The following is an 18,496-nucleotide window of genomic DNA, read 5'->3' on the forward strand; positions in this document are numbered from 1 at the left end:
TAATACTTCTATTCACCTCAGTTGCCTGTTTCTTTTCGTTAAACTTGGGCAAAGAGTCGTATTTTATCAGATCAGTATTCATATATCTTAAAAGAATGACAAGAAAATTACGACTGCTATAATTCCAATGGACTGATTTGATATGAAACATGTTCATGCAGGCCAGCCATAAAGTGTGGACTATGGAAAATCTGAATATTTCACAATGCAGTTATTGTACCTGTTCAAACAAAGCACTATGCATTTAGACAATCCTAGCCCACATTTTCTGGCTGGTCTGCATTTTAAAGCCAACCAGAAGGGGTAGGTGTAAATGCAAATCAAATTCTTTATAAAAAAAAATCTGGATATGTAACTTACTGAAATGTAAAGTATATTGATTCAAGTGCTTCATTAATTAGCTATCATTTCCAATAATGTGAGTGACATTACCTAAAGCACAATAAAAACTGCACAGCAATATTTTCTCTGACAACAGAAGTATTCATTTCATCTATGAGCTGTATCATGGATATTAGATAACATAAGAATGTAGCCTGCTGCAAGAATAATATTAATTAAATACTTCTTTCACCTGTAAAAGCTATTAAATAATGAATCATCCTACAGCATTAAATACTGCAATGCATCATACTGCATAGCAGGCAGTCCCTGGTTAATGGCGGGGATTCCGTTCAAGGCCTAGCGCTGCTAACTGAAAATCGCTGATAAACTGCTAACAGCGCTGTTATACTGCTTACCGACGCCAATAAACCGCTTACAAGCGCCGAAAATGACTTACTGCTGCCAAAAATCCGGTTAACGACGTCGCTAGCTAAGCACCGTAATGTCAGAGCACCGTTAACCGATGCCGCCAGTAAGCGGCAACTGCCTGTACTAAAAGGTGATAACTGTTAAAATGGTCAAATTCCATGGTCATAAACTGCATCTATGAAAATCACCATTCATAATTACAAAAATAATTTCATGAAATCTACATTAAAATGATCAATTTACAATACAACAATCACACTACAGTAAAACCCCCCATATTCGCGGTCTCACGATTCACAGACTCACCTATTCGTGGATTTCTCTATGGAACATACGCCTATTCAAGGTATTTTTCACTAAGAAATATTCACTAATTACTGTATTTTCATCTCATTTTCATGACTAAATGCACTTTTTGTGATAAAACTATTAAAATACTCAGGTAGTGCTCGAGTTACAATAATTTGCCTTATGATAAGTCAATTTTGCAATGGGGTAAGCAATTAATGCCGATATGACAATATGTAGAAAATAATATTTTTGAATTTTGCGCGGGCGCAGGCAGCAGCATACAATCAAGCAGCAAGAGACACCAAATTACAATAGTCCAACTTCTTTTCCTCCATCTCTTTATCCCATCTTCTAGTTAAAAAAGTAAAAGAGAATGATAAAAGTATTGTTAGTAAAGTTATACGCTTGCGTAAATGTGTACAGCCATAAACAACCGAATGAGAAACTGTTGTTTTATTTATCATCGAATCGGATAACAACAGCCGTTTTGCTTGTATTCTAACCATCGTACAGTAATAAACAATTACCGTAGTTATAGTACAAATGACATTAAGCAGAATAGGACTGATATATTTTTACATTATACCTTTATTCGCTATGGATAAAAGATCGGCAAGGAAATATACTGCTAAATTTCAGCTGCAAGTTGTAGTTGAAGCTGAGAAAACATTGTTCAAGCTGCTAACGACTATAAATTATCATGCATTGGCAACATGGATGAAACTCGACCGTAATTAAAATGGGAGAGAAAGTATTTTAATCAAAACTACTGGGCATCAAAGAACACATTAATGCTATTTTTATGTCGATAAACGATAAATACGTAAAGCTCATATTTGAAATCAAGTGAAAATACCGAACGGAATCTTGATTTCTTTTTACACAAAACAAACGCCCCCAAACGGCCAACATCATATATTAACAAAAAAAAATAGCTAAATTAATTTCACAATGAGACGTATTCAAGTAATATTTCAACTTAAAAACACTTCGTATAATGAAAAATAACCTTGCCCCATATAAATAAAGTATCTACAGATTCATTTACGCTAACTAGAATCAAGGAAAGTGCTCTGAACTGAGTTAAATACGACTAAATAAACTAACCGCGTAATCGATTTCCAAACCAAAACATTGATCACTGTGCTCCCAATTTATAATACAAAAGCAATATAAGAATATATACAATATTACTGGATACAGTGAATTAAGGCATAACATTTTAAAAGATCCATGGAAAAGATGCATATTCGTTATGTTGATGTTTATATAATACGATATGTGAATATAGCATACAGTATAATGTAGGCTAGGCTACCGTACATGTATACGATATACCATAAAGTGTAAGGTAAGTATTTCTTGTTTGTTATTCAATTTCTCTTTGTACTCTCCATGAACCTCCAAAATTAGCCAACATTAACAATTATTATACCGTGTATGTATAGTGTATATTCATGTTGTAGGCTAGACTACCATATATGTGTACATGGCACTGGATACACTAGTGTAAGCTAGGCTATAATCGAGATACGTTTTTTCCAACAAACGATGATTTATTTTTGGAACCTAACCCCCTCATAAGTAGGATAATACCTGTATAAGCATTTTTTGTTTTTGTTTGTCTGAACAATCAAAATAGGCAGTTCTAAGTGTTTTTAGATGGGTTCTAAGTATTCGCAGTTTTTAGCTATTCGTGGGGGGGGGGGCGTGGCAGGCATCCCCCACAAATATGTGGGTTTCCTGTACTACTAGTCACTGGGCTACACACACATATATAACTTAGACAGGAATGTAAGTCATATATAATGCCTGCTTATGTGCACTTGGTTGGCAAAATTTCAAGGTCTATATATGGCCATTTTCATTCGTAATTCATTCAAAATTACCTAACACTTTCAAAAATGACTCTTCATCTCATTTATTTGGATTGCTTTAACCTTTGTAATTCATTCAAAATTACCTAACACTTTCAAAAATGACTCTTCATCTCATTTATTTGGATTGCTTTAACCCTAACTGCAAAAGCAACAGATTCACACTTTTATGGTTCACATGGTCTTACATTTCATATCCACCCTCTGGTGGATAAAATAAGCAGAACATGTGCGCTACCTAGTGGAATATGTACGCTACCTAGTGCTTTGTCTAAAAATGTATACTAACTGTGACTGCAGAGAACCAGATTTTATTTGGTATGCACAGTCCACACATTCTGGTTGGTCAACATTTTATACTGTCCCAAATCTATATCTAAGAACAATATATCTGACTAGTTTTCATGATTCTTTAAAGGTTCCTTCGTCTGGCCTTAAATATAAATAAAAGAGATTATCTGATCTCAGCAATTATTAATGTAAAGGTAAAAGTACAGAGTGTCAACATATATGGGGTACTTTTGCCTTAAAGCAGCTTCCTTTGAGTTAGGAACTATATTCCATCTTACTGGGATTTGATGCACAGGCTCTAATAATTATTTACATACAGTATTAGTCAAAATCTCTGTAATGTACAGGTTGGTATAACATGCAGACTCCATGTTAAGCAATATTTTAGAAAATAACTGAGTACTGTATCCCAATGTCACACTAATGACGTGAATGCTGTGATATTTATATTCACTGGTATACATTTTCATTTCATTACATATGTCACTGAAATCTTACCTACTTATGGGATGTTACTTTTACTTTTCTATAAGAGCACTTTCACATAAGCAATATACTCCTAGCACTTCTGTTTTATGACTTCAGCCTAATGTAGTGATTTTGTGTGAAAATTTTGGACTCCTCTAGCAGGTAAATTAGTATGATAAAAATGTTTAACGGGTATGCAGTACAGTATATTGAAAAACAGAAAAACACTGCATGAATCACCAGATCTAAACACACACAACATTGCTGTTTTAAGCCATTTCCAATGATAATGTTGCGGGGAGGAAACTTTGCTCATTACTTCAAGCATAATAAGATATCAGGTTCTTTACTGATAACCTTACATCTTGACCAAAATGTCCTTTATTTTATACTATGAACTACTTAGCAGTATTATACAGTACTATGCTTAATACTGTTTTAGAAATCAAAGTACTAAACTAAGGTTGTCTGGAGATCTGAGACTCAAATATCCTACACTGAGTTGAAATTATGCCGTGAATCTTTCAAAAATACAAAATTTCTTAGCCACATGCTGTATACAGTACCGACATTCCAAAACAAGACAAATCAAGCTACTGAGACTCTCTGAGACCACTGCATTCTAATGGTAATGTAGTGTTACATAAAATTTTAATGTTAATTTCATTAAAATAACACAAATTACACCATCAAATATTTCTCAAAATCCCTTTTTATTACATAAAAGGACACCTACTCATGCATTGATGCATTAAGATATGACTTAAAGAATTCAGTACACATAAAACTGAAAAATTAACAGACAAAGTTACAAAGGATAACAAACACTTTTATAGGAGATCTTGCACTATCCAACCTTTAAAATCACCTACCATCAGTTCTGATACTTGTAAATAATCTGAGTCACATACATAATTTTGTAAAACCCAACAAAATAATTTAAGAACTATAAAATAAAAACCATAAGCTTGGAGTAAGCACAGGATTCAAAACTGGGAACAAGAGAGCACAAGGTAGTGGAAGATGATGAATCATCAGAATTCTGTTAACTCAAACAACATACTCACCTAGAAAAATTTAATATATCAAACCAACTACTAATTAACCTAAAATCTAGGTTTAAAATAAAAAAAAAATTCATAATTAAGCTGAAGTCTACGACTACATACTCTTTGGCACCTAACATTTAAATGAAAAAACCTCAGTTAAAAATACATACTACTCATCTAGCTAGTGAATGTCTTCAAATTCGACACCAAGAATCCTTTCTCTCTCCTTGGTAACAAACATTTTCAACAACATTCGTGCTACGAGTAAATGAGGTATACTATCTGTTCCTATTTCTGTAACTGATGTTTCCTAATATTGTACTATATTCTACTTTAAAAAGATACAAACATTTAAGAGCTAAACTTTGGATACACTATTATACTACCTCCTTTGGTGTGTCTCGATACTTCAAGGAAGAATGGAACTCAATTTAGTATTGAAATTCCAAATAAACAATAATAAAAGAATCCAACTTAATGTGAAGTTTTTTTGTGTCATAAAATGCTTTTTAAACAGATGGCTGACTGAACTGGTAATATGGTTACACTGTTTATATTAAGGGTAACAGCAACATATAACAATTTTTAAAGCACTATTCAACTACAGTGCTATATCTTGAGTATTTTGCCCATAATAAATACTTGGATTACCATACTTTCACATCTAATGGCAATTTGATCAGGTCCAAAACAATTAATATCCAGGATCTAAGTGTCAATAAATTCCCTTCCAATTACTGTACAATGACCTCATATATTAAATAACTTTCTGAAACTTGATAAATAAATTCAATGAAAAACTCAAAATGGCAATCTAATGATATTTACAAATTTATAAACCTCCCAACAAAAGAAACCACGATAAATTTAATGGAAAATTCCTTCCGAAGTTAATCAAAATAATAAAGTATATTCTTGAAAATGAAGAACTCTCATGGAAACTAAGCAAAGATCATTAATCACTCATATCTACATAGTGCATACTGGTGAACAATAAAATTAAATAACTTACAATACTACATTACAGGCAGTCCCCAGCTATTGGCGGCCTTGGTTATTGGCGATCCGGGTTTACGGCACTTGTCTAGCGACGACGATAACCGAATTTTCAACACCGATTCCTGGTTATCAGTGCCAATCTCCCGTTATCGGCGCCGATAACCGAGGATCGGCGCTTTAATCGCCGATTTTCAATTATCATCACGCTATAGGGAACGGAACCCCACCAATAACCGGGGACTGACTGTACCATGATACTGAGAATATATAGACTATAATACCTAGTGTTTCAGTTCCTAAATATATTACAGAGCTAATATGTTAGTGTCTCTAAACTTTCCACCCTAAAGACTAATGAATAATTTGGCAACAAAGGATTGTAGGAATATTATCACTCAAACTAGCAAGAAGTGCTTGAACTAGTATACCTTAAGTTTGTCACAATTAAGAATAAGGCTTACTGTGCAGTATACATCTAGATGAAATGGGTAACTAATTACTGATTTGTTTTTGTAACTGAATCAAGTTTGTGGCAAATAAACCATATTTCTTTCATGCACAGCTAATGAAAGGAGAGGAATCTGGTTCTCCAACAAGGTCTACAGGTATTCAATGATTTAAGTAATGTTTTTATTTTCTACACTGCATTGCATTTAATGAAATATATTTCTTACTTCTAGTTTCTTCCTACTTCACCCTAATTCATTACTCTTCATAATGTAATCATACAGTGCTATATTACACTGTACATGCATAACGTAATATAGCAGATGACCATATAATCTAATCACTTAGTCTGTGCCAACTCACTAGCATGAAGCAAGCTCCCTGATTAAAACAAAAAGCTTCAATACCATCAGGCATTCATTTTCTGCAAAACCTTGAGTTAACGGTTTGTGCCATGATTAACATCATCTGTGCAATTTTATGTCTTTAGTTCTCAATTATGAAATTAAGCAAAATAAATACTTCACAAAAAAGTAGCAAATTCAATTGGAAATAAAAATAAGGAACATTTACGTCTCTAAAGCAACTGCAGTGTACAACAACTAAAACCAGTGCCATCTCTAATTACCTACAAATTAACAAAGCAAAAAAAAAAATAAATAAAAAAAACTAGAAAAGGTGCAATGTAACAAAAAATTTAAACAAATAAAAAAAAAACAGAGGCAGGCACGACTGAGCATGACTTACATGAGGGGGAGAATAAGTCGGTGTCTGGGGGAAGCTGGGCAACCATGGGGTACGAGAGGGGATGAGGGGTGGCGGCCAGACCCATGCGAGGGTGAGAGGTGGGGGGGTGGGGCGGGGGATGTGTAGGGGGCAGGGGGGGCACCACAGGTGGTTGCACTGCCACGCCCTCCCTGCCTCCTGGCTTCTTTTTAAATTGAAAAGAGCGTTTCTGAGGTTTATATTTGGAGCGTGCAGCAGTCGGATCCTCTCTGTCCGTAGCGTCGGAATCATCCGAAGCTGATCCGCTCACCACTGAAATAACAACAACAGCGCGCCCTCAGTCACCCGACCACACCCACCCTGAACTACACCCAATTATATGGAGGCCACTAAGGGTGATCATCTAACTACACATTCCCCCATTCATACCATATACCTCTGAGACTAAAAACGATGGTATAAAAGCTTCTACTCTTGTAAAATGACTTCAGAATTCCATATAGTGTGCACTTGCTTCAATACTTCAAACATGTTTGCAGATCTAAGTCACACTGACACATTCTTTTCTAAAATTAAATAACCTGATTTTTTTGTGGCAGTTGGCAGGAATGCTCAAGTCATCCGTGATTTCCATTATCTATCCTCATAAATATATACATATGAAAAGAGTAAAACAATAAATCCTTGAACCACAAACAAAATATTGATCAAAATTATTTTCTGGAATTGAGAATAAAAGTTCATCACAATGACAAGTTATCATGCATAAAAGTTGTCTATATGCCATGCATAAACCACAAGTGTATTATTCCATGCACAAAGAATTTATAATAGAGAGGGTAAATTTACAAAAATTATAAACCCAAGACATCACACGGGCACTTTAGTCAAGAGAATTACAGTAAAAGATTTGAAGAGAGTACAGTACAGTACATAGATCATAAGACTGACATTAAAGCTCACTGCATCACATATTGAAGGTCCTTCAAAAGGACAGCAAGCTTATCAATTACATGTACTGATTGTTATGTTACTAATGCATTTTAATTACAGTAGAGACCAGGTTATAAAAACTAAACTTAATTCTTTCACAGAAAGTACATATCCCACTGCATCAAAACAAGTTTGTAAAATCATGACCAAAATTGCTGAAGCATTTTCATAAACTGGTGGAAGTATATGTACTGGTATGTTATCGATTACTTTAGTATTGTCTTTCAGTAGTGTTGGGTAACATAACAAAAACATTTGTAGGACTTTTGAAATGTAACAAGTGAGCTTTAACCTTCTGTAGAACACAATATAAGGCACATGTTAAAATTTTTCAAAATCATGCAGTGTTGTGTGTACAAAGGAAAGTGAAAACAATAATATGGGAGATAACCCTCTATAATACTCGTGAAAATTAACAAGAAACTAAAAGTGAAGCTACACTGCAACTATGAGTAAAGCTGCAATTTTTGTGCACAAATACTCCCAACGGGATTTATGACTTGTTTTACACAGCATTTAGATTCTGAGCTCAAGGAAGTAGAAGTCTCCAAAAACATCCACTTTATACCATCTAACCATGGTTTTGTTAGGCTTTAAAGCACAAAAATTCAGCAATAGCTCCAAGTGACAAAACACAGCAATAAGACCCATAGATGGTGTATAGAAAGCTCACACTCCCATTCCAATTGGCCAAGACACACACAAGCTGCTGTAGACAGCAGCAACAGCAGCAGCAGAGTTCTATGGGTCATTACTGATGCTGATCTTGTCACCAAAGGCAGGAGGAGTTACAGTACGGCTGGACACAGTGCTACCTCTGGTACCTTTTTCACTGGGGTCGAGTAAAAGCCTCTCATCCGAATACCGAGTACCAGGTCCTCCCTCAGCAACATAGAAGGAGGGTAGGGGGGGCACACGGGGGGCAGCTACGGGTATCGGGAGGCGCTTCTTTTTCATCCTCTTGGGCACAGCTTTGCGGTTGACTTTGTAGGAATCAGTACTACGACGTCGCTCAAGGGAACTCCATTCGGAGTCTGAGTCGGAGTACGCTACAACAGTGACGTACCCAAAGTTAGACCCTCCATGACTTATCCTTACAGCTAATTCAGGTCACTTAGTATTATCTGACTTAATAAATTAAAATTATCCCACCACTAGCTCGTACTTACAACTGAAACACTTAAAATGCCTGATAAAGTTTTGAAACAAGAGATTAATCATTTCTGCCCTTTCACCAGACCAGTTTAAGGGCAAAAATAAAGGTAAAATTTGGCAGCGACCAATTTCTTTCATCATGCAGAACATGTAAAAATCCTTGTAAGAGAAAAGATGACTAGATCTGATGCTTTAGTTTTATAGATCATTTCACCATCTAATTACAACATAATTTATGGCTAAAACGTCAAACAAAGCGCCTCAACTGTGCACACGACAATAATATGTACCCAGATAATACATCAGCTGTTAGTAAACTGCCCCCTGTCTACCATTCCCTTTTTATATTTGAATGGTGCTCTAAACTATAGAAGGTTAATCTAGCCCCCAAAATATCTCTGGCTTGTTAAAAAAAATCACAAAAGCAATGTGCAGAAATGTAACTATGGTACATATCAAAAACAAAGGTGTTGGCGAAGTTATCTCCACTTTCCAAATTGTGTCAAACATAAAACTAAGCAGTGGGATTGCTTACAAAAGAGTGTAAAGCGGGACGAAGTTAAACAAGATTGAAATTCAAGATAGACTAAATTAAAGGATAGGCGAGTGTCAAGAGAAACTGTACAAATTATCACAGCCTAGTGTAAATTAACCGACTTTCAAAACTTGTGCTATTTATATAATGAATATGCATATTATGTGGTTATTAAAATTACAAACATATCGGCTAAATAGTGACCAGTAGATACAATATATTATAAGCATGTCTTACAGAGGATTACTGATACTAAATATACTGCAGTAACAACATCAACTTATTTCTACTGCAGATCTCAATCTACTTTCCGGTAAACTCTATAATTTGAAAGAAAATTAGATTCATGATTATTGAATAACTTGAAAAATATCTTGAACTGATTTTTCTATTTACACTTTGTAGAAATGCTTTACGGTAAATGATAAATAATGCAATACAGAAATGGATTAATTAAATTCACATAAACTACTGGCATTTCCTCGAAATGTTGAATCTCATGACATATTCATTATCAATGAACTACAGTACAAAACCATCTTTGCATGACAAATATTAGCGATAAAAACTGTACATCAGAAGTTAAAGAGAAAAGTGCAATTTACTGCAAGACAACCACATCATTGCTCTGTTAGCCTGGCATATCAACAAACTCTGCTAATCTTGCAGAGGTCAATCAAAGATGCTGCATTTCCATCCTTACTGAAATATGTATAGCAGGTTTACACCCACTCCATAAGCCTGCTCTTATTAAAAATACAAACGAGGATCTTAAAATCTATTTTTCACCATTAATGGCATATATTACCAACCTAAAAGACTTCAAGTATTATCAAATCAGTAATATTCACCTATAACTTATAATGATATTGCTTAAATAACAGTATACACTGTGTATATCATATGCTAAACAGTCGACCTGTGTGTCATGTAAGTGGGTGAAAATCCCACCTGGGACACATAAAAATAAAATGTTAAATTTACACTGTAGTGTTGGCTGACTTTTCATGTTCCACATTAAGCATCTCATGAACCAGTCAAAGTTTATTAATTAAAAATCCAAAGTGATTTAAAGAAGAAAGAGCTTAAAAACTGCAAGAAAACCACCTGGCTAATAGTACATTGTCTGTAAAGTTTTTCTTTTATCATTTCACACTTTACTTGTATAATTTGCAATTACACACACAAACACACACACATACTTCCCGGCATCAAAAGATGCTATTTTTTTTCTTGAAATAAGTCACATGGATTTACTTTTTGTCCTAGTCTCACAGATTTACTTTTCGTCCTAGGGGCAAAGAGTTACATTCTTCATAGTCATACCTAACCCCAGGGTAATCAGAATGCTTTGTTAAAACAGTTCAGAAAAGTATATGTTTTGTATTACTTCTACAAATGGTTACAAATATGCAAAATATTTTCATGTTTGGAAGAATAAAATGTTTTTATTTGCAATTTTTGTATTTTGTATTAATTTTTATTTTGCCCTATTCAGGATATCATATTTGTGCAATGTTTTTACAAAGTAAAACTGTGCGATACACTGTTTTAAGGTATTAGTATTATTTTATACTGTGGTGTTTAGTTATTTCATCTGAGATAAAAAAAACTGCTTCATAAGCTTACATCAAATATTAGAATCTTGATATACTCCACCAGCTGGAGCCCCATCCATTTGCACATCCTAAGACACTGTTGGCCACAAAAATTCTTAAGACTGTTGGTATTACACCATCAGTAAAGCTTATCATCAAAATCAGTGAACATGAAAAAATGTAAAACAAAGTACAGTACTGTATTTTTCATATTACCAAATTTATAAAACTACAACATAGTATTCAGTACCTGTATACTGTACTGTAGTAGCGAAGCCACAGTACTTGAATGCACTGAGACATTTGTATGCAGCGAACCAACTAAACAAAGCCACCAACTCATAACAGTGAAACCTTACTTTTGTGTTTATTTTTTTCCTTTAAAGTTTTGCTACTTAAGTATACCTTAGTTTTACCAAACCACTGAGCTGATTAACAGTTCTCCTAGGGCTGGCCCAAAGGATTAGACTTATTTTACGTGGCTAAGAACCAATTGGTTACTTAGCAACGGGACCTACAGCTTATTGTGGAACCCGAACCACATTATAGCAAGAAATGAATTTCTATCACCAGAAATAAATTCCTCTATTGCTAGTCAGAAGTGGGTGTGTTATGGGGTAAGAGCGTCTGAAACACCAAGGAATACAGAACATGGCTGTGTGTTTGTGTGTATAAAGACATCCCATATCAAAATGGGCTATCACCTTGAACTTTCATGACAGATAACAATTTCACCCCTTCCTCTACTTATCCTGGTGTTCTATAACACAATGTAACAGAGCAATCATGGTCAATAATACTGTAAACAAAACTATCTTATTTTGGCTCTAGCTGCCTTAGGATGGCTATATTTAACAGCATTTTCATAAAAAAAAGGACATTAATAGTGGTTTTCTACAAATGCAACTGGGGAGTTGATTTTGGTTGGCCTATATTTTTTCATTACAGCCTATTTTCATTACTGGTTATAAATCCTTATCATAACTGTTTATGACTTATACCTTCTCATCAATTTTTATGTTTTAATCCTGTTTTCACAAAATATGACATTGCTTATTATTATTCTTATTCTCATATGCATTAATTAGTCTTTATTATTAAGGCCTTTAAATTTAATTATTAAGCTTCATGGTGACACTGATTCTCACACATTTGTTAATATTTCCTCTATTATTCTTGTTTATGAGTCCAAAATAGTATCTTTATTAATGCTGGTGGGCACAGGTTGTGCAAATTTGAAGTTCTCAGTTTATCCTATGGTTAACAAGCTGCTGCTTTTCAAATAATAATTTCATGTTAACATTGAAGGATATTATGTAACTATTATACCTTCTAACTTTCTTACTTCCTGACCTAAAACTGCATAATCTTTTTAAAATAAATCTCTTTACTCATAAACTCTAAAACTCACTATTATTTTATTTCATATTATTTATAAAAAGACGAAAATGCTCCGTCTATCTGTCTCTACTATGCCTTACTCAAACAAACGCACCAACAAGCTGAACGACACACACTATTCTTCGTTTGAGGAGCTCACGTCAAACCATGATAAAAAGTATACGCACGAATTTACCTATATAGACTTAATAGAAATAAGGAAATTGATGGGCAGATTTGGTGAATTTGACGTTCTCAGTTTACCCTATTCAGTAATTAAGTATCTTCTTAAAATAGTATTTCAAACTGGCAATAATTTTACATCAGCAAATACTACAAAACTACAACAATTTCTAACTTCCTTACTAAGTAATATAAAGACACACAAAAAAGTCTTAGGCATACAATAACCTAGGAACGTTTACCTGACGTGAACTCCACCTATCAAACTTGCCCCTCTTTTTTACTTTTTTCTTACACACTAAATACTGGCACTGGTTACAAAACAGTACTGTATTCAAACGGATCTTAAAAGAAAATTTTGTTTAACTACCATAAATCACATTCAGAGTTTGGTATGCCTGCCACACAAATATTGAAATTAAACCTTCCACTTACATTTTTTTTTTTATTTTGTTTGCTATTTGAATATTCTACATGACTGTGAAGAAATATTAAACGATTCTCATTAATAGTAATAAATTATGCAAGTTGGAACATTGCCAAACTTTGAATACGATTTGCAGCAAATTTTGTTTTTGGAGTTTCAGCCCCTTTTGATATGGGATGCCTTAACATGTATATACTGTATGTATATAAATTAGTGCTGTAGCTGTAATGTATAACTACCTTAAGTATCATGACCAATAGTTTAACTGCATATGAAGATACAGTTTGTATCCTGATGCTTAAAATATAGTAGTGAATATGACAGTGGTAGTTAATTATGTATTTATCTTTAATAGAAATTTATTTATATTAATTACATATGTACATAATCTGTATATTATATATAAAAATTTATTTACGTATTTTTATTATTATTATTATTATTATTATTATTATTATTACAGGTGCTGTTAGCAAATCATGACTGCTACCTAAATTCACCCTATGGGTAATATTAGACACAATAATGGCTTTCACAAGAAATGTTTATGTATCAAACAATATGCACCTCTTGTATGGTTTTGTCTTTACTAGTACTTTTTCACTCTGTACCTCCTACAATTCTGTAAAAACTTATTAGCCACATGACGAATGCATCAGTGACAGTTTTGTGCACATTACCATTTTAACTTACAATATGGTCCAAAGCCCAGCTGCACATGCATTACTTGAAACTTATATGTTTTTGTCCCTGTAAGTTTGTATTCCTGTTAGTTATGTTATGAACTTTTTATATTTTCAGTTTACCTTATTAAAACTTATTTACCCGACTTCTTCAACTCTTAATTTCGCTGTCCTTTTTCTGTATGGTATGTAATTGATTTACTTGACTTAAATCAGCAGATTTACCTCATACATTTTTAATTGACCTGTTCGTCTTCCTTCTAAACTTAAATAAATTAATTAATTAATTAATATATATATGTAATATATATGTGTATATATATATATATATATATATAACATATATATTATATATGTATATATTATATACTGTAATATAATTTTATACATATATATAAACACAGTACTCCCATTTGTATATTTATCCCCTGAAGTGCCTATGGAAAGGGTTGATGTACTGTGGCAAATTAGTAACAAGCCTTATGGAAGATGCTCTAACAGTAGTATCAGCCAACACTTGAAATAACATAACTACGTAATCTTTCCGAAATGACAAGATTTATACCCCGTCAGAATGCTGGAACAACAGTATTTTCCTGAACTGCACAGAAAAATAATTATTCTATACTGTTAAAATGTTCACAGATATTCTCCCAACACCTCCTGGTACTGTTTTAGATTTTGATGAACAACAATTTATGCATCGTCTATTACATGCCAAGCATACCATGCCATACGCAATGTTTCTCTAGTGATTTTGGCCATGGTCTCACAACTGTGTAGTGAACTCCGAGATGACTTCTGTAAGCTTGTTGATATGCCAATAAATAACCTCTTTTGATAAGTAAATCCCATTTTTCACATGACAAAAATCTAATGGATAAAATGTTTATTTTGACAGTGATTTCCTGGACCTCTGTCAGAATAAACATTTACTAACTTAACCCTAGTTAACCATTCATCTAAGGCACAATAGCCAGGAGAACCATAAATGTTAACAACCAGACGACATCAATAAAATATTTTCAGTGTACTTAATAACCCTATACCCCTAATAACACTCCAGCTTATTGAGCAGACCATAGACATACAATACGTACAAGCACTTTAACTTCCTGGAATCCTTAGCACTATAACACAGTTTTATAACCTTTCATATTCATCCAACCAGACCAGAGGGAACACTTTTCAAGTTTAGTACTGTTCCAGCAAAACTCCAGAAAGACTGTACCTTCAAGTATGTGAGCCTCAATTTATATACATAAATATAAGCACACAATTCAAGGCCAATTTTCTGAGGATATATTCTGAAATTAAACCAATAAGCTCCAAACCTTGAAGACAACAGCCACACTGGATTAGGACAAATGGATACATCAGAGAGGGAACACAGCCCATGCAAATAATAAAAAGTATGTATGTAAAATATTTAGAGAGCTTAAATGTCATTCAAGTGACAACACACAATAACCATATCAATGAACCAAATATAACAATAATTATTATATAACTGTCATACAAAGAGGACTGACCACGAGGTGAACCATGGCCAGTACTGGTCACCCCTGGCTGCTACCCTGATTACATGTACAAGGAACATCCAATGCTCCATTACAGTACACTAAATTTAATTCTAATATGACTATCATTAACACTTATTATTGTCCTATGTTTACGGCCAGCTACTGTGAGTGCCTCATAAAAAATACTCCAGTCTTTAGAATATTCAGAATATTATTTTGAATACACTCTTCCAGAAACGAAAACACTCATCTTAGCTGATCGTGTTTGAAAAGAAGCAAATCACTTACCTTGTCGCCCCTTCTCCCTCCGCTGTCGGCGAGCCTTGGTGCTAGCTGTGGGAGGTATATCTTGGACACGAGAGTATGCGTAGTCTCCTGCTTCAAAGCTCCCATATAGCCCCGGAACAGCATCTTTCACCTGCTGGCAATCCAATCATCATTGCTAAATTCCCTCAGAATAGCAAGGTTTCAGCTTTTTCCTACATTTTAGTATTAACTTTATCTTGTGCTTCGAGACTAATTTGCCTTCCGACTGAACAAAGTTCTACTTTCTGTAGGTAATGCTCACAAATACTATCATATCTTTCATATCTAAATAAAAAAAATAAACATAATCTTAACATAACAGTCATTTACTAAATAGACAGCAAAATATTTTACATAGAGAATAAACCAAATGAACAAATAAAAATAACAGTATTAAAAAAATGACAAAACAAATTAAAATACAAAGCAAAGTGGAAATGAACAAGAGCCCACCTCCAAATGCCCAGGGAGAAAGAAGAAATCTGAATCCTGATTGTTAACAGTTGCACAGAGACAACATAATGAAAACAATGAAGAAAGCAAGGAATGGATGAGGGCATGAGGGTCTGAGGTCAAACTACACTGAGAGTGGCTATTGGGAAGTTCAGCGTACTCACAGCAGCATAATCTGGGCCAAGGTCCATGTTCTCAGGGGTGGCAAGGGGTGCGTGCATTGATCCCCCTTTGGTTAGTTTAGAAGTTAACAGGCCACCATCTTTGATGTTTATTTTGCCAATTGCATCTGTCACGTTGCTATAGGCCTTAAGGTTTAGTTTGCCAGGTTGCTGAAAGAGGGAAGGCATCGATGGGTTAGTGTGACGAGCAACATACAGGCACTAAACAGAACAAGCAGGGAAGAGCTATAGTTACCAAATTAAAAGAGGTGAAGTGACATAACAGAAAGAAAAAAGGAAAGAAAACTTGAAAGGTTAAAACTACAAAGAAACCAATCAAAATACTAAACTAAGGAAAGAATAAAATAACACTAGATTAAAACAACATATTTACAAAATAATAACGAGTTACTCCACATCACATACATGTAACAGACTCACAACATCATGACTAAATACATACACAAACATTCAGACTTTTCAACTCACGATCGCAGATTACAAAAACATTTGCTCCGCACACTTTCAAAGACCTCTGAAATTTTCCCGAGCATAACTGTCATCTTACAAATGGCACACACTGCTGTGCTGTATATGATGTAGTTTACTTAACTGAATATTCACATTAGTATAAATACACCGCTGTGTGTTGTATCTGATGTAGTTTACTTAACTGAATATTCACATTAGTATAAACTTAAGATCTACTGATCAATAATGAAAATATTCTCCACTTACTCTTACACCTACCTTTTGCATTACCAGAAACACAGGAACTTGAAGGGAAAGATAACTTCATTTCATTACTTCCACTAACCCTTCAACGTTCATGGTCTACAATTACCAGAGTCTCACCTCGAGCCAAACTTCTACTGAACATATAATTTAACATTTAAACAATTTCAGTTGCTTGTACAAAGCAGGATGTGTCTTCATTTAGTTTTGAACTTTGAAGAATGGTTGATGAAGTGTCCAATTCTGTGCTTTGGACATCAATGTGGATGCATTTAATATACACAAAGCTCACAGTGCTTTCAGGGCCATCAGCACTATAAGCAGTGGTCTAGTTGAACTAAATATATTATCACCATCATTTCTAAAGAAGGCAACCTATTCTGAGGCCAATTTACATTCAACATTCCATACATTTACACTTTTTGCTGAATGTACTATGAGGATGGTCATATTGTTAAGAACAAAATTACATTTTATTGTTTTTAATAATACCAATGTGGGTACAGTATTATGCTGAATGGTCAATATATTTTTTGTAGCTGGTCTAGCATTTCTCAACCGATTTGTTTCACTGCTAGTTTACCTTTAGGGATTTTTTGTTCGATGTCTTTCCCAAAAATTTATATAAAAGCTGTAAACTTATATTTATTAGTACAGTAATATACCAGATCACTGATACACATTCCCTTTTCCATGACTCCATCAGTGGTGTACATTTAGTTCTATATCTTAGCATTTTTGTTTTTTGCTACTCTGTCTTATATTTTAAATTTTACTGCCTGATTCAGTAACAACAAATGCATTGCAGAGGTAAATCCTACACTACTAACACAGCCATGCGAGACACAGGTTGTCAATGCGCACTATAGTTACATTGTGGGTTTGTCACTATAGCTGTTGTTGTAAAACGTTGCTAACCACAATAATCACCAAGCGAGGAATGGGTGAATCACTGAGAAAAATCTTGCCACAAAAAAGGAAAAATATTTAGATAAAACATACCCTAGTCCCTCCAAAATAAAATTGTCAAAAATGGACAAGACAATCAAAAAGTGACACAATGAGCATGAAAGTACCTACAACTCTGAATCACCCATAAATAACTTATGATTTTTATGAATAACATCAATTCAAGGAATTTAGATTTAACCTCTTGTATGGGACTACTGATTTCTGATATGGATTTATGGAACAAGGATATTTTAGTATGGTCCAAGATGGGATATGAGGATGGTTAGCTTCCTGAACTTTCTGCTTCTTAAGCGAGACATCATTAATTTCCTCATTTAATCTCAACAGAAAAGGCTTAGATAATCCTTGCCTGCTAGGAAGGGTTACTGGGGGCAGATTTAATTTTACACAAATACTACTGACCCAGCACCTCCCTTCACAAATCAAATGATAATTCATTATCATCAAATTTACACGGTCTCCCTTCCATCTTGTTCAAGGTGAAATTAAGA

General features: G+C 34.2%; 1 protein-coding gene across 1 annotated transcript in view; it reads right to left on the bottom strand.

The window, feature by feature from the left end:
- RhoGAPp190 (Rho GTPase-activating protein 190) overlaps window positions 1-18,496 on the bottom strand; it is a 218,402-nt gene that overhangs the window by 18,809 nt on the left and 181,097 nt on the right. Inside the window, 4 exon segments of the mRNA XM_067107727.1 lie at window positions 6,923-7,213; window positions 8,719-8,943; window positions 15,667-15,796; window positions 16,302-16,469. Of these exon segments, the coding sequence (XP_066963828.1) occupies window positions 6,923-7,213; window positions 8,719-8,943; window positions 15,667-15,796; window positions 16,302-16,469 (814 nt within the window).

The sequence above is a fragment of the Macrobrachium rosenbergii genome, chromosome 8 (assembly GCF_040412425.1).
Source record: "Macrobrachium rosenbergii isolate ZJJX-2024 chromosome 8, ASM4041242v1, whole genome shotgun sequence".
Classification (NCBI taxonomy): Eukaryota; Metazoa; Arthropoda; class Malacostraca; order Decapoda; family Palaemonidae; genus Macrobrachium; species Macrobrachium rosenbergii.